The 22,288-nt window shown below is 46.6% G+C and overlaps 1 protein-coding gene across 5 annotated transcripts in view; it reads left to right on the top strand.

Annotated features, from left to right (window-relative positions):
• The window catches only part of MCF2L2 (MCF.2 cell line derived transforming sequence-like 2), a 529,158-nt gene that overhangs the window by 100,613 nt on the left and 406,257 nt on the right, over positions 1–22,288 (top strand). For 4 of the 5 annotated variants that reach the window (XM_082251878.1, XM_082251880.1, XM_082251879.1 and 1 more), the window contains exon 4: positions 18,973–19,063. The exons of the other annotated variant lie outside the window; for it this stretch is intronic. In XM_082251878.1, coding sequence (XP_082108004.1) covers positions 18,973–19,063 — 91 coding nt within the window. The remainder of the gene's footprint in view (positions 1–18,972; positions 19,064–22,288) is intronic. 5 annotated transcript variants of the gene reach the window in all.

Genomic DNA, 22,288 nt, shown 5'->3' with positions numbered 1-22,288 from the left:
TGCAAAAAAATATCCTCCACCAGCAACAATAGACCCCCATGCAAAAAAAATCCCCACCAGCGACAATAGATCCCCCAGCGACCATCATCAATAGACCCTTCATCACTCCCCAGCACCCCTTGCAATTACACACTTACATAGCGTTCCCCCGCGTTCCCGCTGAAAAAAAGCCCTGCTTACACCTTTTTTGTTTTTTCTCTCGGGAGATGTACAATCAACTGCTGGATCACGGGCTAGATATTCTAGATCCAGTGGTCCCCCCCCCCGCTCAGCCAGCGAGCACGTGCAGACCACAGCTATGCACTAGGTCAGCCATGACATAGCCTCATAGAGACTGGCCCGCGAGTTAAGCGTCTCGCAGGGTCGCATACGACCGGGCTTGGGTCTGAGTCGCAGCAGTCCCTTGGCCGACAGCTCCCCTACTTCGTGGCGAGGATTCTGTCTAGAGCGTTACCTGCGCCATGGAAGTGTAAGTACAGTCCCCCTCCTCCCCTTTTGTCATTTTTTTATTTTATGTGGACGTGGGTAACCTCCAGGGATGGTCAGACCTGCCTGAAGGTTCCCTCCTCCCATCCTTAAATCCCTCAGTAAACTGGGCTTCCCCCACTCCCTTTTTCCCCCATGTCTGGACCTGGAATCTGGTGGGGGTCCAAGGGCAGAGGATGCAGCAGAGGCCCCTGGGGTCTCCCCCACTATCCCCACTCTGTAAGGGTCCTGGAATAGTGTGTGTCCTGCCCTGGTAGTCTGGAGGGGTCCCAGTGTAGGAGACCCCTAGGTGCATGCCTTACTGTTTGCAGTGTGGGTATAATGCAGGGGGGTCCCAGTGCAAAGACTGGTGCAGTGTGCACAGCGGAGTCTCCCCTAAACATGTGTCCTACCTTCAGGGGGGTCCTCTTGCAGAGGGTGCAGCGTTGCAGAGGGCTCCTGGAAGCATGCTGTAGCTGATGGCGGCCATTTTCCCTTAGTCTGACTGGTCTTCGGTTGGCGGCCATGTTTGTGTAGCCCGATGATGTCACTGGTGCCATTTTCCCTTAGTCTGGGAGACGCTTGGGACAACCAAAGCCTCGTGGGGATGCCGAAGCTCCTCCCCTTCCTCTTCCTCCTCAGTTTCCTCTTGTTTTCTATGGCTGGTTTGCCATTGTGGCCAATCTTTGCCTCAGCCCTGGTATCTCAGACCCTAACTGAATGGGCCAACTTTTTGCACCAGGGCCTGGGGGGTGAGCAGGTCCCTGCTTCTTATGTTTATTTAGTTGACCAGTTGGTCCATGGGCTGCAGTTTATTTGTGATGCAGCTTTGGATACAGCTCCTGTGCTGTCCAAACTTTCTGTTTCAGCAGTGGTTATTAGGTGCGTGCTGTGGCTTAAAAATTGGTCTGCAGACCAAGCCTCCAAGAAAGCTCTCATGGATCTGCCCTTTCAAAGTGATCACCTGTTTGGGGCTACCCTGGATGACATCATTAAGGGTCTGATGGGGGGGGGGGGAGAGTACCTTCCTACCACAGTCAAGGAAAGCCCATAGAAAATTATTTTGTGCTCCTGGGACAGAGAATAAGGGAAATAGATCTTTCTAATCTTCCCCGGGAGGTTCCAGGCAACCTTTGTCTGGTAAGCCTAGAGCAGGCTTCTCCGAACCCACAGAGAAGACACCTTCAGCATGAAAGTCGGCCCTCACCCATTATTGGGGTGGGGGGCATTTTCACTGGTTTCCACCCCCGCGGACTTCTTTTGTGAGCGTCAGGGAGATCCACAAAATGTTTATTTTGGGCGTACCCAGAAAGGGGGGCAAAGTTTGTTCTTTTCAGGTTTTTTAGGTCCTGAGTCTCCATGTGCGGATTTAATTTCTGCAAAGGGTCAGGTAATGTCCGAACTGCATAAGGTCCCCCCTATCCCTGTCCAGGGAATTAAATTACCTAGGTCTGATTTTAATTCTGACCAGAGTGGTCCTTCCTCTGGACAAATTTCAGGAACCACATGCCGTCATTTACCGGCTGCTGTCACACAGAGTTCTCTCTCCCGATTTGCATACAGGTTCTGAATCTGGTGGTATCCACCTTCAAGACAGTTCTGTTTGCACAGTCCTACATGCAGCTCCTTCAGGTCAACAGGAGGATACCGAAGTTCGTGGCGAGATCCCTGGTACCTCTGGCAGACGCCGCAGACATCCAAGGGCCACGATAAAGCCAGTATCATCCTTGGCTCAGGCTTCTTCCGCAGTTCCTGCGAGGAATCAAAATCGAGGATCTTCCAATCATCTTGGTGGCCGTAAATGTCCCTTGGGGACTTCCTCTAAGAGAAGACCAGTTGTCCCAAGGGCTAATCTACCATCCTGCTTTACAGTCGCTGGTTTTAATGGCTTAGCTATTGAAAGTAAGGTACTGAGGGATAGAGGTTTGTCTAGATCAGTGATCCCTACTATGGTGAAGGTGAGGAAGTCATCTTCCAGCAAGATATACCATTGTATGTGGAAAGCGTACATTTCTCTATCGCTCATTGACAGACGTAGTCTTCTTGATTCTCAAGAGCTGGGTTATGTTGTCTCCGCAGGAGTAGGACTAGGCAGAATGACAAAACGTTCTGGCTCCACCCTAGGGGGCAGTCCCTGAGGGTATATCCTCCCTCTCTCTGCTACAGGGAATCAGTTTTTTTCTGTCTAGTCAGGGGTAAGGACCTAAGTTCCTTGCTGGGATATTTTGGTCCTGGCAAGACTTTTTTTCTTTAAGAAAAAGACATTTTTTAGGTAGTTTTCTCCAGTGTTTTTTTCCTGTGAGATCTTCAAGCAAAAATGCCGGACTGGGCGACACTTGTGGTCACCCCAGCCGGCCTACGAGCGCGTGCAGACCAGGCATTGCGCTTGGTCGGCCGCGACATATTCAAGTAAGTATGCGGGGCCGGGCGACGGGTTGGATGTGAGATCCAGTGGTCACCCCGGTTTCTGCCTAAAAGCGCGTGCAGACCAGTGCGCTGAGTCGGCCGCGACGGAGTCCCAGTAAAGGGACTGACTTTGCGAGTTAAAAGCTCGCTTGGACGCCAGGACCAGAGAGTCGAGGCGTCCACAAACCCCCACCTCGGTGGAGAGGGTATTATGAAGAGAGGGTGCCTGTCGGTTCGGTATGGTGAGTAAAACGTTCCCTTTTTTCCTCATTTATGAGGCAGTATATATTATGGGCCCCTCCATATATGGTCAGTATATATCTGACACTTACAAGTCCCCCTTGTAATACAGCATGTGTTTGTGGGAAGTGGACTTGGTTCAAGAGCTAACACTCTACCCAGCAGACTGTAACATTACAGCAAACATAGGAGGTATAATCCTACCTTATGTGCAGTGTATCTCTGTAGATCCATATGTCACCTCTCAGCAGAGTGCAGGTGGATGTGCTGGGAAGACGATATCGGCGGTCCGCCGCCATTTTGCCGTAGACCGAATGCATGTATGTCCTCAGGTCACGCCGGCCGCCATGTTTTTGGAGTCTTATGTCTCTTCTATGGGGGCGGCCATGTTTTGTGAGCCCAGCTTCCTCGTGGAGGGCTGGGAACGCCGGAAGGCGTACACAGGGGGCGGAGCCACACCTTCTGCCCGGGAAAAAGCAAACAGCTCCTTCCAGTCTGTGTAAGACAGACGCTGGCTGCAGTTTGTTGGAAACTGCACTGCATCGGTTGGTGAGCCTTGGGGGTCCCTCTCTCTCTCTCTGGGATCGAGAAGCAGGTACTCTGAGGGGCGCTATTGCGCTAGGGGGAGACACACAAAAAAAAAAAAAAAAAAAAGTTTTTTTGTTTATTGCTGGCAAAAGTGTCCTGTATTAACATGGACCCTGCCACTCATGTATCTCCTCCGGATCCCCTCGAGGGGTCTGCGGGATCCTCCAGCACCCCATTGACAATTGAATCATTGTCAGCTATTATGGAAACTTTTGTGTCCCGGGTGGAAGTGGCTTGTCAGGGACAGGGCGCAAGAAAGCGACCCCCGCCTAACCCCTTATTATCTGAAACCTCGGATTCAGACTCTGAGCCTATTTCTGCAGTTGCAGGTACTTCATCTGGTATTGGTGTCTCGGGTCCTGTCTCTTCAGACAGTGAGGAGGATGTTTCGGCATCTGCCATAGCCCGAGAGGAAGCGTTGGTAAACGCACTCATTGTATCTGTTCAAGAGACTTTAAGGTTACAGGGTATTCCATCAGAAATAGCTGAAACTGAGATCCCTTTTGGGACTAAAAAGCGCATCAAAGTGGCAAAGGTTTTTCCATTGCCCAAATGTTTTGGCAATCCAATCGATGAAGAATGGCGTCTGCCAAAACGCACTTTTAATATTTCCAAACGCATTGACAGGCGTTATCCGTTTGAGGAAACCCTTATTAAGAAATGGACAGAACCACCTGTGGTGGATTCACCAATTGCTAGATTGAATAAAGCCACGGTTATTCCTTTAGAAGACGCTCCGTCTTTTAAAGATCCAGTGGATCGCAAGATAGAAGCTATGTCTCGCACCATGTTTTCCTTGATTGGATCAGCTTTCAGGCCAATAATTGCTATGGGTCTGGTTTCGCAGGCTGTAACTGAATGGACCAAGTGGTTACGCCGGGACTTAGAAGAAGTCCCTCAGGCGGTATCAGATTTGTTGGAACAAATGATACAGGGGTTACAGTTTGTATGTGATGCGGCGTTAGACGCCACTCCATTAATGGCGCGAGCATCAGTCTCAGCAGTGGTTCTCAGGCGTACACTGTGGCTAAAAGGTTGGATAGCCGACCAAGGTTCCAAAAAAGCATTGGCTAATATCCCCTTTTCAGGAGAGCGTCTATTTGGAGCCAACTTAGATGAGATCATTAAGGATCTCACCGGTGGAAAAAGCACCTTTTTACCGCAAAATTTTAAAGGTAGAGGAACTCGTCAAAGACGAGGGCCTTCTTTTTCTGCTCACAAGAGGTTTTTTCGTCCAGCGGGTGAAAAAACTAAGTCCTCCAAGGTTCCTACAGGAGGCGTCAGGGGTCGTTGGTCGGGCAAGCAAAAGCCCGCCCCCTCCAGACCTGAAGATAAACCATCCAAAGCCTGAAGGTGCGCCCCCACCCATAACTGGGGTGGGGGGATGTCTTCGCCGGTTCCCGGATCCATGGCTTTCCAGAATCCCGGACAAATGGGTTTGCGAAGTCATAAAGTCAGGGTACAAGATCGAGTTTCGATCTCTCCCACCGGCGCGATTCTTCCCTTCCAATATCCGACTATCTCCGGATCGTCTAGAAGATCTGCGGAGAGCAGTCACAGATCTACTACAACAAGGAGTGGTAGTCCACGTTCCTTGGACAGAACGGTTTCAAGGGTTTTATTCAAACCTGTTTACAATACCCAGGAAAGAGGGCAAAGTGCGTCCAATTCTGGACTTAAGAGCACTCAATTCTTTCGTCAACATAAGAAGATTCAGAATGGAGTCCATTCGCACGGTAGCAGCCTTCCTGCATCCAGGGGATGTCCTAGCGTCCATAGACATCAAGGACGCCTATCTTCACATTCCCATTTTCGCAGGACATCAGCGTTTTCTACGCTTTTCCGTAGAGGAGAACCACTATCAGTTTGTGGCGTTACCTTTCGGTCTCGCCACGGCTCCGCGGGTCTTCACAAAAGTGTTGGCCCCAATGTTGGCACTTCTGCGCCAAAGAGGTATATCGATTCTAGGTTACCTAGACGATCTTCTGCTTCATGCAGAGTCTCCTCAGACCTTGCTACAAAACATAGAAATTACTATGATTTCTTTACAGGAATTCGGGTGGCTGGTGAACCAGCAAAAGTCTTTTCTGGTTCCCACCCAGAGGCTCGAATATCTGGGTCTAATTCTAGACACAGTCAGGACAAGAGTGTTTCTTCCGGTAGGGAAACTTCGAAAGATTCAATCAACAGTCCAGTTGTTACTGTCCAACAGCTGGTCTTCCCTTCGGACTTGCATGAGGGTTCTGGGGTTGATGGTGGCTTCATTCGAAGCAGTCCCATTTGCCCAGTCCCATACCCGAATTCTTCAGCAAGAGATTCTCCTCAGATGGAATCGGAATCCGGAATCCCTGGACAATCAGATACGATTGAGCAAACAGACCAGAGAGTCTCTGGTTTGGTGGCTTCGGTCTCCAATGCTCAGCCAGGGAAAGTCATTTCTGCCAATATATTGGACGATAGTGACCACGGATGCCAGTCTATCCGGATGGGGAGGAATTCTCGGTCAATTATCTGCCCAGGGACTTTGGTCCCCGGAAGAATCCAGATTACCGATAAATGTATTGGAACTGAGAGCGATCAGACTTTGTCTGATTCACTGGACCGAGCAGCTCCAGGGCAGCCCGGTTCGGATCCAGTCGGACAATGCCACGGCCGTGGCTTATGTCAATCACCAGGGGGGCACCAAGAGTGTCCGAGCGGCCAAAGAAGTGGCTTGCATTCTTCGCTGGGCGGAACGATTTGTTCCAGCAATCTCTGCGGTGTTCATTCCGGGGGTGGAGAATTGGCAGGCAGATTATCTCAGCCGTCAGACCCTGGATCAGGGGGAATGGTCCCTCCATCCAGACGTTTTCCACCAGTTGTGCCTACGGTGGGGCACCCCGGATGTGGATCTGTTGGCATCACGATTCAACAGGAAAGTTCAGAGATTCGTGGCTCGCTCCCGCGATCCTCTAGCAGAAACCGCAGACGCACTGATCGCCCCGTGGGGGCAATACCAGCTAATATATGCCTTCCCTCCTCTCGCGTTACTGCCAAGACTTCTTCGCAGGGTAGAGGAGGAAGGAATCCCAGTAATCCTGGTAGCTCCGGACTGGCCTCGTCGAGCTTGGTACGCCGACATGGTCAGACTGGTGGCGGACGTCCCGTGGAGACTTCCTCTCAGAGAGGATCTACTGTCTCAGGGACCGATCTTCCATCCTGCTTTACGATCGCTGGCTTTAACGGCCTGGCTATTGAGACCCAGGTGCTGAAGGACAAAGGTTTGTCAGCTTCAGTTATTCCTACTCTAGTTGAAGCAAGGAAAGCGACTTCCAGAAAGATTTATCATCGCACATGGAAGTCCTACATTGCATGGTGTGAACCTTTGGGGTTCCGTCCTCGGTCTTATTCGATTAGTCGAATATTGGCTTTTCTGCAACAAGGGGTTAAGCAGAAACTGGCCTTGAGTACTATCAAGGGTCAGGTCTCAGCATTAGCCATCTTCTTTCAGAAGCCTTTGGCTACTCATTCCTTGGTGCGGAATTTCATCCAGGGGGTGCGACATCTGGCTCCGCCAGTGCACGCGCCGTTACCCCCCTGGGATCTTAATTTAGTGTTGTCGGTTCTTCAGAAACCTCCCTTTGAAGATATTAGGGAGATTCCTCTACCCACGTTGTCCCAGAAGGTGGCCTTCTTGGTGGCTATTACTTCTGCACCCAGGGTGTCAGAACTGGCCGCATTATCTTGTCGTTCACCATATCTGGTGGTTCATAGAGATAAGGTGGTTCTTCGTCCGAATCCATCCTTCCTACCAAAAGTAGTTTCAGAATTTCATCTGAATGAAGAAATTGTATTACCTTCCCTGTGTCCTAAGCCCAGTCATCCTCGGGAATTTGCTTTGCACTCCTTGGATGTGGTCCGGGCGATCAGGGTATACTTGAAAACGACAGACTCGTTTCGCAAGACGGATTCACTTTTTGTGATCCCAGATGGACCCAAAAAGGGGTTGCCTGCATCTGCCGCGACCATTTCCAGATGGATCAGACAGACGGTAGTGCAGGCTTATTCTATTAAGGGTCGGGAGCCCCCGTTCCCTGTTAAGGCGCACTCCACTCGGGCACTTAGTGCGTCATGGGCCTTTCGCCATCAGGCGTCAGTGGTCCAGGTGTGCAAGGCGGCTACCTGGTTGTCGGTGCATACCTTCTCTAAACATTATAAAGTTGATGTAATGGCATCGTCTGATGCCTCATTTGGCCGCAAGGTTTTGCAGGCCGCAATTTGAGGAGACCAGTGGTCTACCTCGAGGGGTTTTTCCATTGGAAAATTTTTCTTTAGTCTCATTCTTTGTTTATAATGAGCCTTTAAAACTTCTAGTTTGGCACCGGTTGGGCCTACTAGATTGGATTTGATTTTGTCAATCCCACCCCTCATTTGTGGCACTGCTTCTGGATGTCCCAGCTCTTGAGAATCAAGAAGACTACGTCTGTCAATGAGCGATAGAGAAAAATGGATTTTTGTAAGAACTTACCGTAAAATCCTTTTCTCTTAAGCTCATTGACAGACGTAGTACCCGCCCCTCTATCATTGAGTTGGGTTGGGTTAATTTCTCTGTACTGCTTTAAACAGAACTGATTCCCTGTAGCAGAGAGAGGGAGGATATACCCTCAGGGACTGCCCCCTAGGGTGGAGCCAGAACGTTTTGTCATTCTGCCTAGTCCTACTCCTGCGGAGACAACATAACCCAGCTCTTGAGAATCAAGAAGACTACGTCTGTCAATGAGCTTAAGAGAAAAGGATTTTACGGTAAGTTCTTACAAAAATCCATTTTTCTTGGTGTGAGTCAATTGGTTCTAATCCTCGTTCCTTTTTCTGTGGCTCGGATATTAACCTTTCTTCAACGGGGCGTTGATCAGAAGTTGGCCTTGAGTACCATCAAGGGCCAGGTGTCTCCCCTGGCAATCTTCTTTCAGTGACCCCTAGCCATGCACTCTTTAGTTCATACCTTCATTCAGGGGGTTTGAAATGTGTCTGCACCTGTACGGTCTCTTTTGCTGCCAAGGGATTTAAATGTAGTTCTTTCGGTTCTCCAGAAACCTTCATTTAAGAATATTCAGGAGATTTCCGCAGTCCCTTGTTGCGTTTACTAACTACGGGCAAGATTTTTGTCATTTTTGTTGCTTTTTTTAATGAGTAATGGCGGCGATCTGCGATTTTTTTTTTGCGGGACTGCGACATTGCGACGGACAAATCGGACCCTTGACTGACATTTTTGACACTTTTGGGGTTACCAGTGACATTACTACAGTAATCAGTGCTATACATATGCACTGCTACTGTAAAAATCACACTGGCAGTGAAGGGGTTAACTTTTTTTTTTAGAGGGAGGGGTTAAGTGTGTCCCTAGAGGCGTGCTTCTAACTGTGATTGGATGTGGCTACTGGTGTAGGAACAGAGATCAACGGTCCTACATAGCAGAACCGTATGATCTCCATTCTTACACAGGGAAGAATGACAGGCGGCTTTGTTTACATTAGCCGCCTGCCTTTCTCCCGGTGTAACAGACAATCGCGAGTGCCCAGCGTACATCGGGTCCGCCGGGCACACACGTGGGGGGTCTGTGACCGAGCGGGAGCGCTCGCTCCCTAGAGCCTCACGGGCTAGCGATGTAGGGCTACGTCACTAGCCCGTGAGGCTCTAGGGAGCGAGCGCGCGCTGCCAGAGGCGCGCTCCCGCTCGGTCACGGACCCCCCCGCTTGTGTGCCGGGCACTCGCGATTGTCTGTTACACCGGGAGAAAGGCAGGCGGCTAATGTAAACAAAGCTGTGTAAGAATGGAGATCATACGGTTCTGCTATGCAGGACCGTTGATCTCTGTTCTTACACCAGTAGCCACATTCAAGTGGTTAAAAGTAGCCACATCCCCCGCAGTTACTACCACTTGTTGTAGAGAATTCCACAATCTTGTAGCCCTTACCGTAAAAAAAGCCCCTGCATAGCCTAAGGTTAAATCTCTTCTCCTCTAATCGTATTGTATGGCCTTGTGTCCTCATGTATTCATTGCGACTAAACAGTTTTTTTTCTATGTTGAGATCACAGTTGAGGTACTTGTAAATTGCTATCAAGTCCCCTCTCCGGCGTCTCCTTTCCAGGGAGAATAAACCAATCGCTTGTAAGCGCTCTTCAAAATTAAGGTCCTCCAATCCCCTAATCAGTTTAGTTGCCCTTCTCTGGACTCTCTCGAGCTCCTTCACATCCCTGAGGATTGGCAACCAGAACTGGACAGAATAAACCAGATGTGGTCGGACCAGAGTTTTATAAAGTGCTAGGATTATAGTTTTATCTCTGGAATACATCCCCTTTCTTATGCATGCTAATATTCTCCATTCCATAATCTTTCTCCATTTTTTTATTCCCCCAGAGGTTCCCCCCCAAAGTGTATTGGGCGTTTATGTTTTTAGTCCCCAAGTGCAATACCTTACACTTCTCCACATTAAACCTCATTTGCCATGTAGTTGCCCACTCTGTTATTTTGTTCAGGTCATTCTGTAAAATTTCTGCCTCATGATGTGAAGTTATTGCCCTACTTAATTTTGTGTCATCTGCAAAAACTGAGATTGAGCTAATGATTCCATCCTCAATGCTATTTATGAATAAATTGAACAAAATTGTCCCCGAATTGAGCCTTGGGGGACTCCACTTACCACCCCAGACCAGTCTGAGTATGCGTTATTTATTACCACCCTTTGGACACGCCCCTTTAACAAGTTTTGTATCCAAGAGCAAACCTTGTGGTCAATGCCTGCAGACCTTATTTTATAAATTAAGCGTTTGTGGGGAACTGTATCAAAGGCCTTAGCAAAATCCAGGTATACCATATTCACTGGTCTCCCCCTATCTAGCTCACAGCTCACCTCCTCGTAGAATGTTAACAGATTGGTTTGACAAGAACGCCCTTTTGTAAAGCGGTGCTGATTACTACTGATGATGTTGTTCTCTTTAGCAAACTCTTGGATATAGTCCCTTATCTTCCCCTCCAGAAGTTTACATACTATTGACGTCAGGCTGACCGGCCTATAATTTCCCGGGACATGCCTCTGCCCTTTTTTGAATATTGGTATCACATTGGCTTTCCTCCTGTCACCTGGTACAGTTCCTGTCAAAATACTATCAGCAAAGTATAAGGAACAGTGGTCTGGAGTGCCTGAAGAAAGACTTATAGCAGCCAAGCCTATGTGCACCCCCCTTCTAGTGGTAAGGGTCTTCAAGAGGAATAATGGTCATACAGGTTTGGGAGGGGAACACAGTCCGGAAGAAAGTGGGGGAGCACCAAGAATTAATCAGATGTGATAACAAGGAACATGCTGACAGGAAGAGAGAGCAGAGAGATGACCTAACTATTTTGTTGTATGCCTTAACTGATTTGGCCAGTATTCGTTTTATAACAACTAGGGTTTCAATAGATTAAAAGTGAAAAGTTTATTCTCTCTCTTGTCCCACTTACAATGACAAAAAGTTTTTTCTTAAAAAATAATTTTAAATCAGATAAAGATGCTTTTTATTCTTATGGTTTTATTAAACGTGACACTATAGAAATGAACAAACAAAGCAAAGGAAAATTATAAGTTGTTTACAATATAATAAAAAAAAAAGCTTGCTTTCTCCATTTGATGAACAAACATCCCTCTAAATACAAGGCCTTTTTAAAGTGTTACTAAACCCACAACAGTAAAATCTGTTTAAGCAGTAGAGCACACTTGTCATACACACTGTGGAACCGAAGGGGTTAATTCTCCGCATTGTGTAAAAAGGCTGTTTGATCCTGTCTCCTCTGATCCTCTCCTCCTTCCATTGCCCCCAATATATTTCCTGATGATACAGAGCCAGGGGATAGGCTGCACATGCTCAGTTTGGTGTGTATTGCTAGAGATTTTTTTTTTTCTTGAGAGGGTGCATGTGATCAGCACAGAGCCAATAAGCACTGTCTAGACAGAGGGTCAGGGGTCCTGCATCCTGAGAAGACAGTCAGTGTCCTAACTCCTACAGGGTTTAATCAGACACTGATAGAAATCACAAGACTTCTCGAATCACAATAATTGCATTTCCATGTTCTGTGTACTGTGGGAGACCAGATATAGTGAATGCAGAGTCCTCGGTTTAGTAATACTTTACCTGTCTACCTCCTTAATGCAACAAGAGCCTGCATCCCTCATTTGTGAAAGCAGAATTCCCCACCCAGCACAGAGACAATAAGCACTGTCTAGACAGAGGGTCAGGGGTCCTGCATCCTGATAAGACAGTAAGTGTCCTACCTCCTACAGGGTTTAACCAGACACTGATAGAAATCACAATACTTCTCAAGTTACAAAAATTGCATTTCCATGTTCTGTGTACTGTGGGAGACCAGATATAGTAAATGCAGAGTCCTGGGTTTAGTAATACTTTACCTGTCTACCTCCTTAATGCAACAAGAGCCTGCATCCCTCATTTGTGAAAGCAGAAATCCCCACCCACCAAACAACTGTGGTACTCAAATCAAATAATGACATCCTCCAAATGGAGCACCTTACCTCTATACTTTGCAATGCAGAGGAAAATAAACTCAGAACAACATACATGCCATGGTTATAACTTTAAAACCACTGGCCCCAACTTGCAAGCAAATTACATAAACCCACCCTACTCGGACCTACGGAACACAGCCCAGCAGCTAAGCTCCATTCCATCAGACTCTCTTGAAAAGCCTGGTGTTCCGAGATGCAGTGTCTTTTTTGGGGGCCAACGCCTCAGGGGGCAGTACTATTCTGAACCTCCCCCCTGGAGGGGGGTCAGCAAACCCCTGTACTCCCCAAGTTTCCTCTGTTCTTTGATCTGCCCTCACTGTCCATATAAACACTTCTAAATTTAGAAAACCATCCCCTTTCCATTTAGCAGATGGATGGGGATCTTGAATCAAACTCAACATTAAAAAAACAAATATAGTGAAAAATATAGATTTAAATGCACAGTCCCATGATAGGATGCACAAAAAATTGGTGATGACTGGAAAAGTGAAGAAGTGGTGCAGTGCTCCAAAATCATCCATTACACCCCTGTGAAATGGACACTCACCGGAAAAGCTGGCTGCTATTACAGCAGCAAACATGCACTCAGTGTAGATCCACCATCTGTTGTGGGGAAGGCTGCTCAGCAATTCCCACCATCTAGATGTAGCTGTGGTAAATAAAGCTCACCGGGAGCCAGATGAAGTCTCCATAGTGTAGTATTTATTTTATTTGTATGTTAAAAGCCAAAATAAAATGAACCATAAAACCATGTGACAATGGATGCCACCACCGACCCGGTATCGGACAGTGGTCTGATGTCACCACTAGTGTCTCCTCTCCTATGTGTTTCGTCCAATAGGACGTTATTAAGGGGTCCAGTTATTTTTTTCCAAAAAAAAAAAAAAAAAATCCTATAAATATAGTGCCTGGGGGGTCCGCTTAATGTTCCTGTAAAGTGGCCCATCTTTAGCATGTATAGATCTTTCTACAGCAAAATTGACATTTCTAAATAAAAAAAAAACAAGTCAAATCCGATTTAAAATGACTTGTGGTTACAATTGTCAGCTCCTGGCTATTAAAAGTTAAAGAAAAAAATGGGGTGGGATCCCCTCAAAATCCATACCAGACCTGTATTTGGGCACGCAGCCTGGCAGGTCAGGGAAGGGGAGGGGACAAGCGAGCACCCCCCCTCCTGAACTATACCAGGCCACATGCCCTCAAAATTGGGGGGTGCTCTGGGGCAGGGGGGGGGCTTTGGGGACAAGGGCCTCTTCCTGACAACCCTGGGCTGTGGTTGTTGGGCTTTGCGGGCAGGGGGCTTATCGAAATCTGGAAGCTCCCTTTAACAAGGGGGTACCCAGATCCCGGCTCCCCCTATGTGAATGGGTATCTGGTACATCGTACCCCTACCCATTCACCAAAAAAGTAAATATAAAAAAAATAAACACGCACACGGTTTGTGACATGTCCTTTAGTCAAAAAAAAAAAAAAAATAGTATCCCCCAATGTAAATTCATCCTCAATCACGTCTCCGCACTCGTTGAATCCCTTACCACAGTCTGCCTGTTTGCGGTTTGACAGTTCTTATATAGGGAATGGGCAGGGTCACACCAGTACCTGGGTGGTCCTGCCCCCTCATGACATCACGGACTTGTGCATGCTGGGTCGGTAATGCCACGAGGGGCGGGGTGGACATGTGACGTCACCAGTGTGGCCTCACCCATTCCCTATATAAGAACTGTCAAACCGCGAACAGGCAGCGGAGGCGTGATTGATGATGAATTTACATCGGGGGACAATTTTTTTATTTTTTAACATTTTTGAATAAAGGACTTGTCAAAAACTGTGTGCGTCTTTATTTTTTTTGTACACCTTATTGGTGAATGGGTAGGGGTACGATGTACCTGATACACATTCACATAGGGGGGGATCTGGGATCTAACTTTGTTAATGGGGGCTTGCAGATTTTGATAAGCCCCTCCCCACCCACAGACCCCGATAACCACGGCCCAGGGTTGTTGGGAAGAGGCCCCAGAGCACCACCCACATATTGAGGGCATGTGGCCAGGTATGGTTCAGGGGGGGGGGGGGTGCGCTCGCTCGTCCCCTCTTTCCTGACCTACCAGGCTACGTGCCTGGATGAGGGTCTGTTATGGAGTTTGGAAAGGACCCTACGCTGTTTTTTTTCTCATCAGCCAGTAAAATCCCCAGCATGTTATCCTATGTGCAGGGGCAGACTGGCAACTTTCGGCCCAGGGGGCAACTACAAACCAGAGGCCCATGGTGCAGCGACTTGACCCCCTCCCACTTTCCCTCATCCCCCTTCCCACTCTCCCAGTCCTCCTCCTGTCCCCATTCCTCCTCCTCCATTAAAAGATGAAGCCCTGCTCCAGATACTCTCTTCTTACCGGCTGAATCCGGGTTCCCGACCTGGCCAGCAGGGGGAGGTTGGAGGGATCTGGGACAGCTCGGTTGGGGCTGGCCGGGGCAGAATATTCTCCAGTGGGGCATGGAACCGGCCTCTGCTCCGACACAGTTTACACCATCCATGCTGGGGGGTGAGGCCTGCACTTTGTCCTTGTCTTCAACCCGCACTCAGTAAGTCAGCAGTGGGGACTTTTTACTTCTCTTCACCAGGAATCCTTCAGACATGTCTGTGGCAGAAGCGGTGCAGCCTTTTTAGGGGACATCAGAGTGGCCCAGGGGGCAATTGCCCCCTTGCCCCCTGGCCCAGTCCTCCCCTGCCTATGTGTCCATGCACACATAGACTGTTATTAGCAGTTTTTGGCAGGGGCGTTTTAAAAACCCTGAACTAGTTGGTTTTGAGAGGAGTTTTTCAGCTGTAAAAACTCTCTAACTCTAATAAAAGCTTAAAAACGCTGGGAAACACCAAAAAAACCCTGAAATACATGGCTATTCTGTGTTTATCTATGTTTTTGAGCCATAAGCTTTTGTGGGAGTATAGTTTTTCTAAAAAAAAGGTTAAAATACGCTACAGCTGAAAAAAGCTAAAAACTCTGAAAAACACTACTGCAAAAAAGCTGAAAAAACTCCTTATACAGCTACAGCTTTCTACTGGCGTTTTGATAACTTCCAGTGTGCATGTGGCCTAAATGGGATTTGACTTGTTTTTTTTTTTCTTTAGAAATGTAATTTTTGTTGTAGCATGTTTAACCACTTGCTGACCGCCAGCAGTACATACAGTGGGTACGGAAAGTATTCAGACCCCCTTAAATTTTTCACTCTTTGTTATATTGCAGCCATTTGCTAAAATCATTTAAGTTCATTCTTCTTCCTCATGAATGTACACACAGCTCCCCATATTGACGGAAAAACACAGAATTGTTGACATTGTTGCAGATTTATTAAAAAAGAAAAACTGAAATATCACATGGTCCTAAGTATTCAGACCCTTTGCTGTGACACTCATATATTTAACTCAGGTGCTTTCCATTTCTTCTGATCATCCTTGAGATGGTTCTACACCTTCATTTGAGTCCAGCTGTGTTTGATTATACTGATTGGACTTGATTAGGAAAGCCACACACCTGTCTATATAAGACCTTCCAGATCACAATGCATGTCAGAGCAAATGAGAATCATGAGGTCAAAGGAACTGCCTGAAGAGCTCAGAGACAGAATTGTGGCAAGGCACAGATCTGGCCAAGGTTACAAAAAGATTTCTGCTGCACTTAAGGTTCCTAAGAGCACAGTGGCCTCCATAATCCTCAAATGGAAGACGTTTGGGACGACCAGAACCCTTCCTAGAGCTGGCCGTCCGGCCAAACTGAGCTATTGGGGGAGACGAGCCTTGGTAAGAGAGGTAAAGAAGAACCCAAAGATCACTGTGGCTTAGCTCCAGAGATGCAGTCAGGAGATGGGAGAAAGTTGTAGAAAGTCAACCATCACTGCAGCCCTCCACCAGTCGGGGCTTTATGGCAGAGTGGCCCGACGGAAGCCTCTCCTCAGTGTAAGACACATGATAGTCCGCATAGAGTTTGCTAAAAAACACCTGAAGGACTCCAAGATGGTGAGAAATAAGATTCTCTGGTCTGATGAGACCAAAATAGAACTTTTTGGCCTTAATTCTAAGCGGTATGTGTGGAGAAAACCAGGCACTGCTCATCACCTGTCCAATACAGTCCCAACAGTGAAGCATGGTGGTGGCAGCATCATGCTGTGGGGGTGTTTTTCAGCTGCAGGGACAGGACGACTGGTTGCAATCGAGGGAAAGATGAATGCGGCCAAGTACAGGGATATCCTGGACAAAAACCTTCTCCAGAGTGTTCTGGACCTCAGACTGGGCCAAAGGTTTACCTTCCAACAAGACAATGGCCCTAAGCACACAGCTAAAATAATGAAGGAGTGGCTTCACAACAACTCCTTGACTGTTCTTGAATGGCCCAGCCAGAGCCCTGACTTAAACCCAATTGAGCATCTCTGGAGAGACCTAAAAATGGCTGTCCACCAACGTTTACCATCCAACCTGACAGAACTGGAGAGGATCTGCAAGGAGGAATGGCAGAGGATCCCCAAATCCAGGTGTGAAAGACTTGTTGCATCTTTCCCAAAAGGACCCTTGGCTGTATTAGATCAAAAGGGGGCTTCTACTAAATACTGAGCAAAGGGTCTGAATACTTAGGACCATGTGATATTTCAGTTTTTCTTTTTTAATAAATCTGCAACAATGTCAACAATTCTGTGTTTTTCTGTCAGTATGGGGTGCTATGTGTACATTCATGAGGAAGAAGAATGAACTTAAATGATTTTAGCAAATGGCTGCAATATAACAAAGAGTGGAAAATGTAAGGGGGTCTGAATACTTTCCGTACCCACTGTATCTGTCCCGCGAAATGACGTACCTGTATCGCGAGTGGGGGCCACAGGGGAAGCTGATCTGCAGGTCCGGCGGCCGTGATTGCTGCTGGGCATCTGCGATCGCTCCCCGTGGAGACAGAAAGGCAGTCTGCTGTTGTGAACACACTGCGCCCTGATTGGGAAAGCTTTGCCCAATCAGAGGGCAGCATTGCAGGGTGTTCGTCAGGACAGGCATCCTGCAAATTCGGGTGTTCGGAGAACGGCCAAACAGGCAAGTGTTCGGTCCAAACTCATGCTCGGGCCGAACCATTCCCCCATCCCTTCTTTAATTTCTCCCTTTAGCTCATTAGATTGTAAGCTCTCAGGAGCAGTGCCTTTCTGACCCCCTTGGATTGAATTTTATTGTGACTGTACTGTCTCCCTTTTATAATGTAAAGCACTGCGCAAATTGTTGGCACTATATAAATCCTGTATAGTTATAAAAATAAGGTTTACAGTGACTCTTTAGTTAAAAAATAAAGGAAAAACAGCCTGTGAAAAAATGTTAACAACACTTACCAGTCCTACTGCACATCGCTCCAATATAAACTCTCTCAGAGCTACACGGGTCAGTCTTACAGCTCATTTGAACCCTCTTACATTGCATGCAGTCAGGTTACATATACAGTAATAAATATGTCTCTTTATACTTTTTCTTAATCAGCTGAGTGCTTCAGCAAGTGTTTTAAAAACCCTATGCAGGTTGCAATAGGAAAGTAAAGCTGGATACACACTATCCAACTTTTGTGGTTAGATTTCCTTCAGATTTACCTTTTCTATGTAGTGCAAGGGCCTGCCAGATTGCATACAAATTGAAAGTGTTTAGGTTTTACCTCCTATTATATGGTTTTGGTAAGTCTAAAGGAAAAAGTCTTCAGAAAATTGTATAGTGTGTATGGCCCTTTAGACTTCTGCTCTCACATTCTTGCAGTAGCCCAGCTCCTCAACACATCCACCTGAACGCTGCTCTAATCAATTGCTCTGTGAGGGTAATGTTGATTAGTGTAGTGTTCACTGGGGCATGTTGCATTGCAGGAGAACTTGTGTGCGAGAGCAGCATGCTGACTCTCCAATGTGCTAGCAACACAAGGTTTTTCTTTTACCTTTTCTGCAGTACCTAGCTGATTAAAAAACTTAAAGCAGAGCTCCACCCAAAAGGGGAAGCTCAACTTGTTTGCTATGCCCCCCCCCCCCGCCTCGGCTGCCCCACCTTCTGGGGGGAGGGGATACCTGTAAAAAACAGGTACCCGCCTACACTTCTGGATAAGATCACCACAATTGTTGTGCGGTGATCTACAAAATTTCCAGCCTCTCTTCTTTCCCCCCTGCTGCCTTCTGGCGACACACAGGTCCCAGAAGACAGCAGGACCAATCAGAAATTGCAGAGCAATTCGCGCATGCACAGCAGGAAACAGGCTTTGAGGCCGCAGGGCTTCACTTCCCGTTTCCCTTAGTGAAGATGCGGGAGCCTGTACACCGAGCCGATGGACGGATCGGCTTGGGGTGCCGAAATTGCGGGATCCCTGGACAGGTAAGTCTCCTTATAATATTATAGTAATATACAGTATTTGTAGCTGCTTACTTTTAATTTTTTTTTTTTACAGACTGGAGCTCCTCCTTAAATGGAGGCATAATTATCATTGCATATGCAGCCTGACTGCATTACTGTAATTTGTTAAGAGGGTTAAATCTGAATATAAGCATCTGACACTTCTAGTGTGAAGACACTTGGTTACAAAGAGCCATATTTTCAGTATTGCGTTCAGCAAACTGAAGTAATCAATATAGCTACATGTATGTAAAATATTTTCATCTTGTCAATTCTCGCTTCATAATACTTTGTGCCTTGATACGTTTACAAGTTATATGATATATGTGCTTGCTATCATTTACAGTCTGGAAGCAGCCAGCATTGGGTTTGTCGTCATCATAGACAGACGGAAGGATAAATGGAGCTCTGTAAAGGCGTCTTTGACACGTATAGCAGTAAGTACAATCTGGGGAATTAACTATTATTATTTTTCTATATTATATTTTAATTGTATGGATGGTTTACTAGAGTGTAGTTTTTATTTGTTTTATTTGGGGCTAATGGCTGTTATTGGAAATTTGGTTATGTCTTTGTGTCTTGCTCTGTTCATTGTTGTGATGTTGTGTTGTCTTCGTTGTGTGTGGCATGTGTTACAATAACTTCCCTTTGGCAATAAAAAAGCATTCTGTATCTGAAATCTAAGCTTCCTGTGCCATTACAATGGCAAGTATCATATGCCACATTAGCAGAGCAGATAGACCTATTTCAGGTCTCTGTCACCCACACCAGTTTCTATTTCAAAGTGAGATAAAAAACTGGTAGGGGTTCTGCACCTAATTAGGAAGAGACTTTGGCAGTTTTCTGTATAGAATACTGCCACAGATCTCCGCCAGATTGGACTTTGTATACAGGAGCCATAAGCTGTATGCCGAAAGCTCACGTTCCACTTTCTGCTCAGGCATTGAAAACACTGCATGAGCAGAGCCTGCACAGCCCTCTTCCTACCCCTGGCACTCAGCCCAAAGAAGGAGAGGGGGGTGGAGGGGGCACAGGGATCAGAGCATGCCGCTCCAGCTGTGAACAGGGAGCAAATTAGTCCTAATTAACAAAAGGGCTTGCAAGTTTAGAAAAGTGGCTTGCCCGAACAAGCCTTTGTTAATTCTCCCAATGTTACTAACTGCATAGAATTAAAACCATTATGCAAACAACCAACACCTTTTAGGTTAAATTATAAACACACCTCTTTCTCTTAGAGCTTTCAGAGATAAAAAATTATCATTGTTGTCCTCTACAATAAAGAAGGAGAACGTGACATTCTGTTACAGCTAAATTCCCAGCTCTGTGTTTATTCTCTTTATATATTCAGTTTGCTAGCAACCACAACGAAAAGATATTTGTTTTAGGTGGTTCCCTGGCAGGACAGTTTTTAAACATTGGAATAAACAGTAGCCCCACTCTACTAATAGAAACAAATTGAAAAAATATATCAATCAACAAAAAGCAGCTGCCACCTAACTGTGTTATCACTATCCCGTATATAGAAAAAATGAATACTAGTGAAGCGATATTAACTTAAAGGGATTGTAAAGGCAGGAGGTTTTTTTTTTCTATCCTAATGCATTAAGATCAAAAAAACCTTTTGTGTGCAGCAGCCCCCCTAATACTTACCTGAGCCCATCTTTTGGTGTTGCTGGAGTGTCTCAACAGCCCAGGACTCTTCTCATTGGCTGAGACAGCAGCTTGGTGCAATTGGCTCCCGCTGCTGTCATTTGAAATCAGTTAGCTAATCAGGAGAGAGAGAAGGCGGGGCTGGGTTATGTCTCCGTGTCTGAATGGATACATGGAGCTGTGACTCGGCTCAGTGCCCCACAGCAAACAGCTTGCTGTGGGGGCACTCAACAGGAGGGAGGGGCCAGTAGCACAGAAGAGGGACCCGCGAGGAGGATCCAGGCTGATCTGTGCAAAATCACTGCAATAGAGGAGGTAAGTATAACATGTTTGTTATTTAAAAAAACAGGACTTTACAATCACTTTAACTTTTCATAAAGTGACGTGCAATAAATTGTTAAAACATCTAAAAATACATCAATCAGTACACTTAAAAAACAAAATCCATAAATCATAAACGAATGTGTAATAAATCATACATAATGCGTATCAAAAAATGCAAAAATAAATGTGTAGTCCATGTAATAGTCCCATACACCGTACAATCTCTGTGCAATCAATGCATAATGTCTGATACATTTCCTTAAATCCTTGTGTAGCACCCTCCTAGGTAGGTGCCAGAGTGAGTTTATATAGTTTTTGGTTTCTCTGCCTAACAGGGACAGAGCTAGGAAAATGTTTGTGCTGTCTGCTTAACAGAGAACTGTGATTGTTTAGTGAGGTCTGCTTAGTGTGCCCTGGTGCTACTCATGCTGTCCTGAGGTTTCACACTGATCCAATAGCTATGGAGTATATTGGACAGTGGGTGGAAACCTGGCAGATGAGAGCATGGATGTTTGTACAGCCCTGGCCAATTAGAAGTGGATGTGCCCCAAGGCATGCTGGGTACCTGTATTTATATCTGAAGAGCACATGGGCTTGTGGTCCAGTCTACCTCTACAGGGAGAGGTCCAGGTGGGGAGGGGGCTGCAGGGCTGTCCCCAGAACAGGCTGCCATGCAGACTCAGGTGGTTAACCTGAGGGCCTGAAACATTGAAGCTGCAACCCATGTTGCCTCTGAGGGAGGATGTCCATGGATCCTGTCTAGTAATACTGAGGAAAGCTGCCGCGTGTGCTTCAGGAGCCTTGTGAGTACAGACCCCCACAGGGAATCCTAGGGACTTGCGCTGTTAGGTCACCCTCTGAGTGCTAGAAGTCAGTTACAGGGTGCAAGCTAAAGGAGACACTGGCTACTGGCTAGTGTCTTGAAGAGGCAAAGTTCACTGAGCTCCTTCTGCTACAAAGGGACTCATTCTTCCCATACAGGCACTGTATGGTCCTGCAGATGATCTGCTATACAGTTCTATATTGAGAGTTTTCCTCACCTGTACATAATTGAATTTGGAGTATCCTACTGAATCCCTTCTCCTATCCCAGCTCTCCAAATAAAACATAAAAACAAATCCCCTAGACTGGTCATTGAAGATAACGAGAGGAAGAGCGTGTGCACCTGGCTGTGTGAAAATACCCTGTATCTGGCAGTGGAGTAATCAGTGGGAGGCCCGGGCAAACCAATACCCAAGCAGGCCCTGCAGGGGTACCGCAACACTTGTAATCTCTTCATATATAAAAACAAAAAACACCTCAGTGCCCTTCACCAGCTCCTGGGTTATCCTCTCACCTGCTACTGTGCACCCTAGTAGAATTAATAAGGTCTCATGCACTTTTTAAACAATAGCTCAGTTGTTTATCCTCTCCATATGCTGAACCTCAGATAACAATCCCTCAGGAGCAGATGCAGGTCAACCCAAAAAAAGGAAGCTCAGGCATCCAATATTGCAGGCCATTTCATACAAGTCTATTAAAAAAAAAAAAAAGGTATTGCACTTACATGTATTCCATAAAAGACAGGCATTTAATAAAACTGGCAAATGCTGTTCTCAAAGATGGTGTTTCAATCCCGTCTAGCATGATGACATCACTGCCCACTTCATGCTGATTGGCTTTCTCAAAGGATGACTTCAAAGAAAGTC

This window comes from Pelophylax lessonae (assembly GCF_965119305.1).
Source record: "Pelophylax lessonae genome assembly, chromosome: 3".
Taxonomy (NCBI): Eukaryota; Metazoa; Chordata; class Amphibia; order Anura; family Ranidae; genus Pelophylax; species Pelophylax lessonae.
This window is presented reverse-complemented; position numbering and strand designations above follow the sequence as displayed.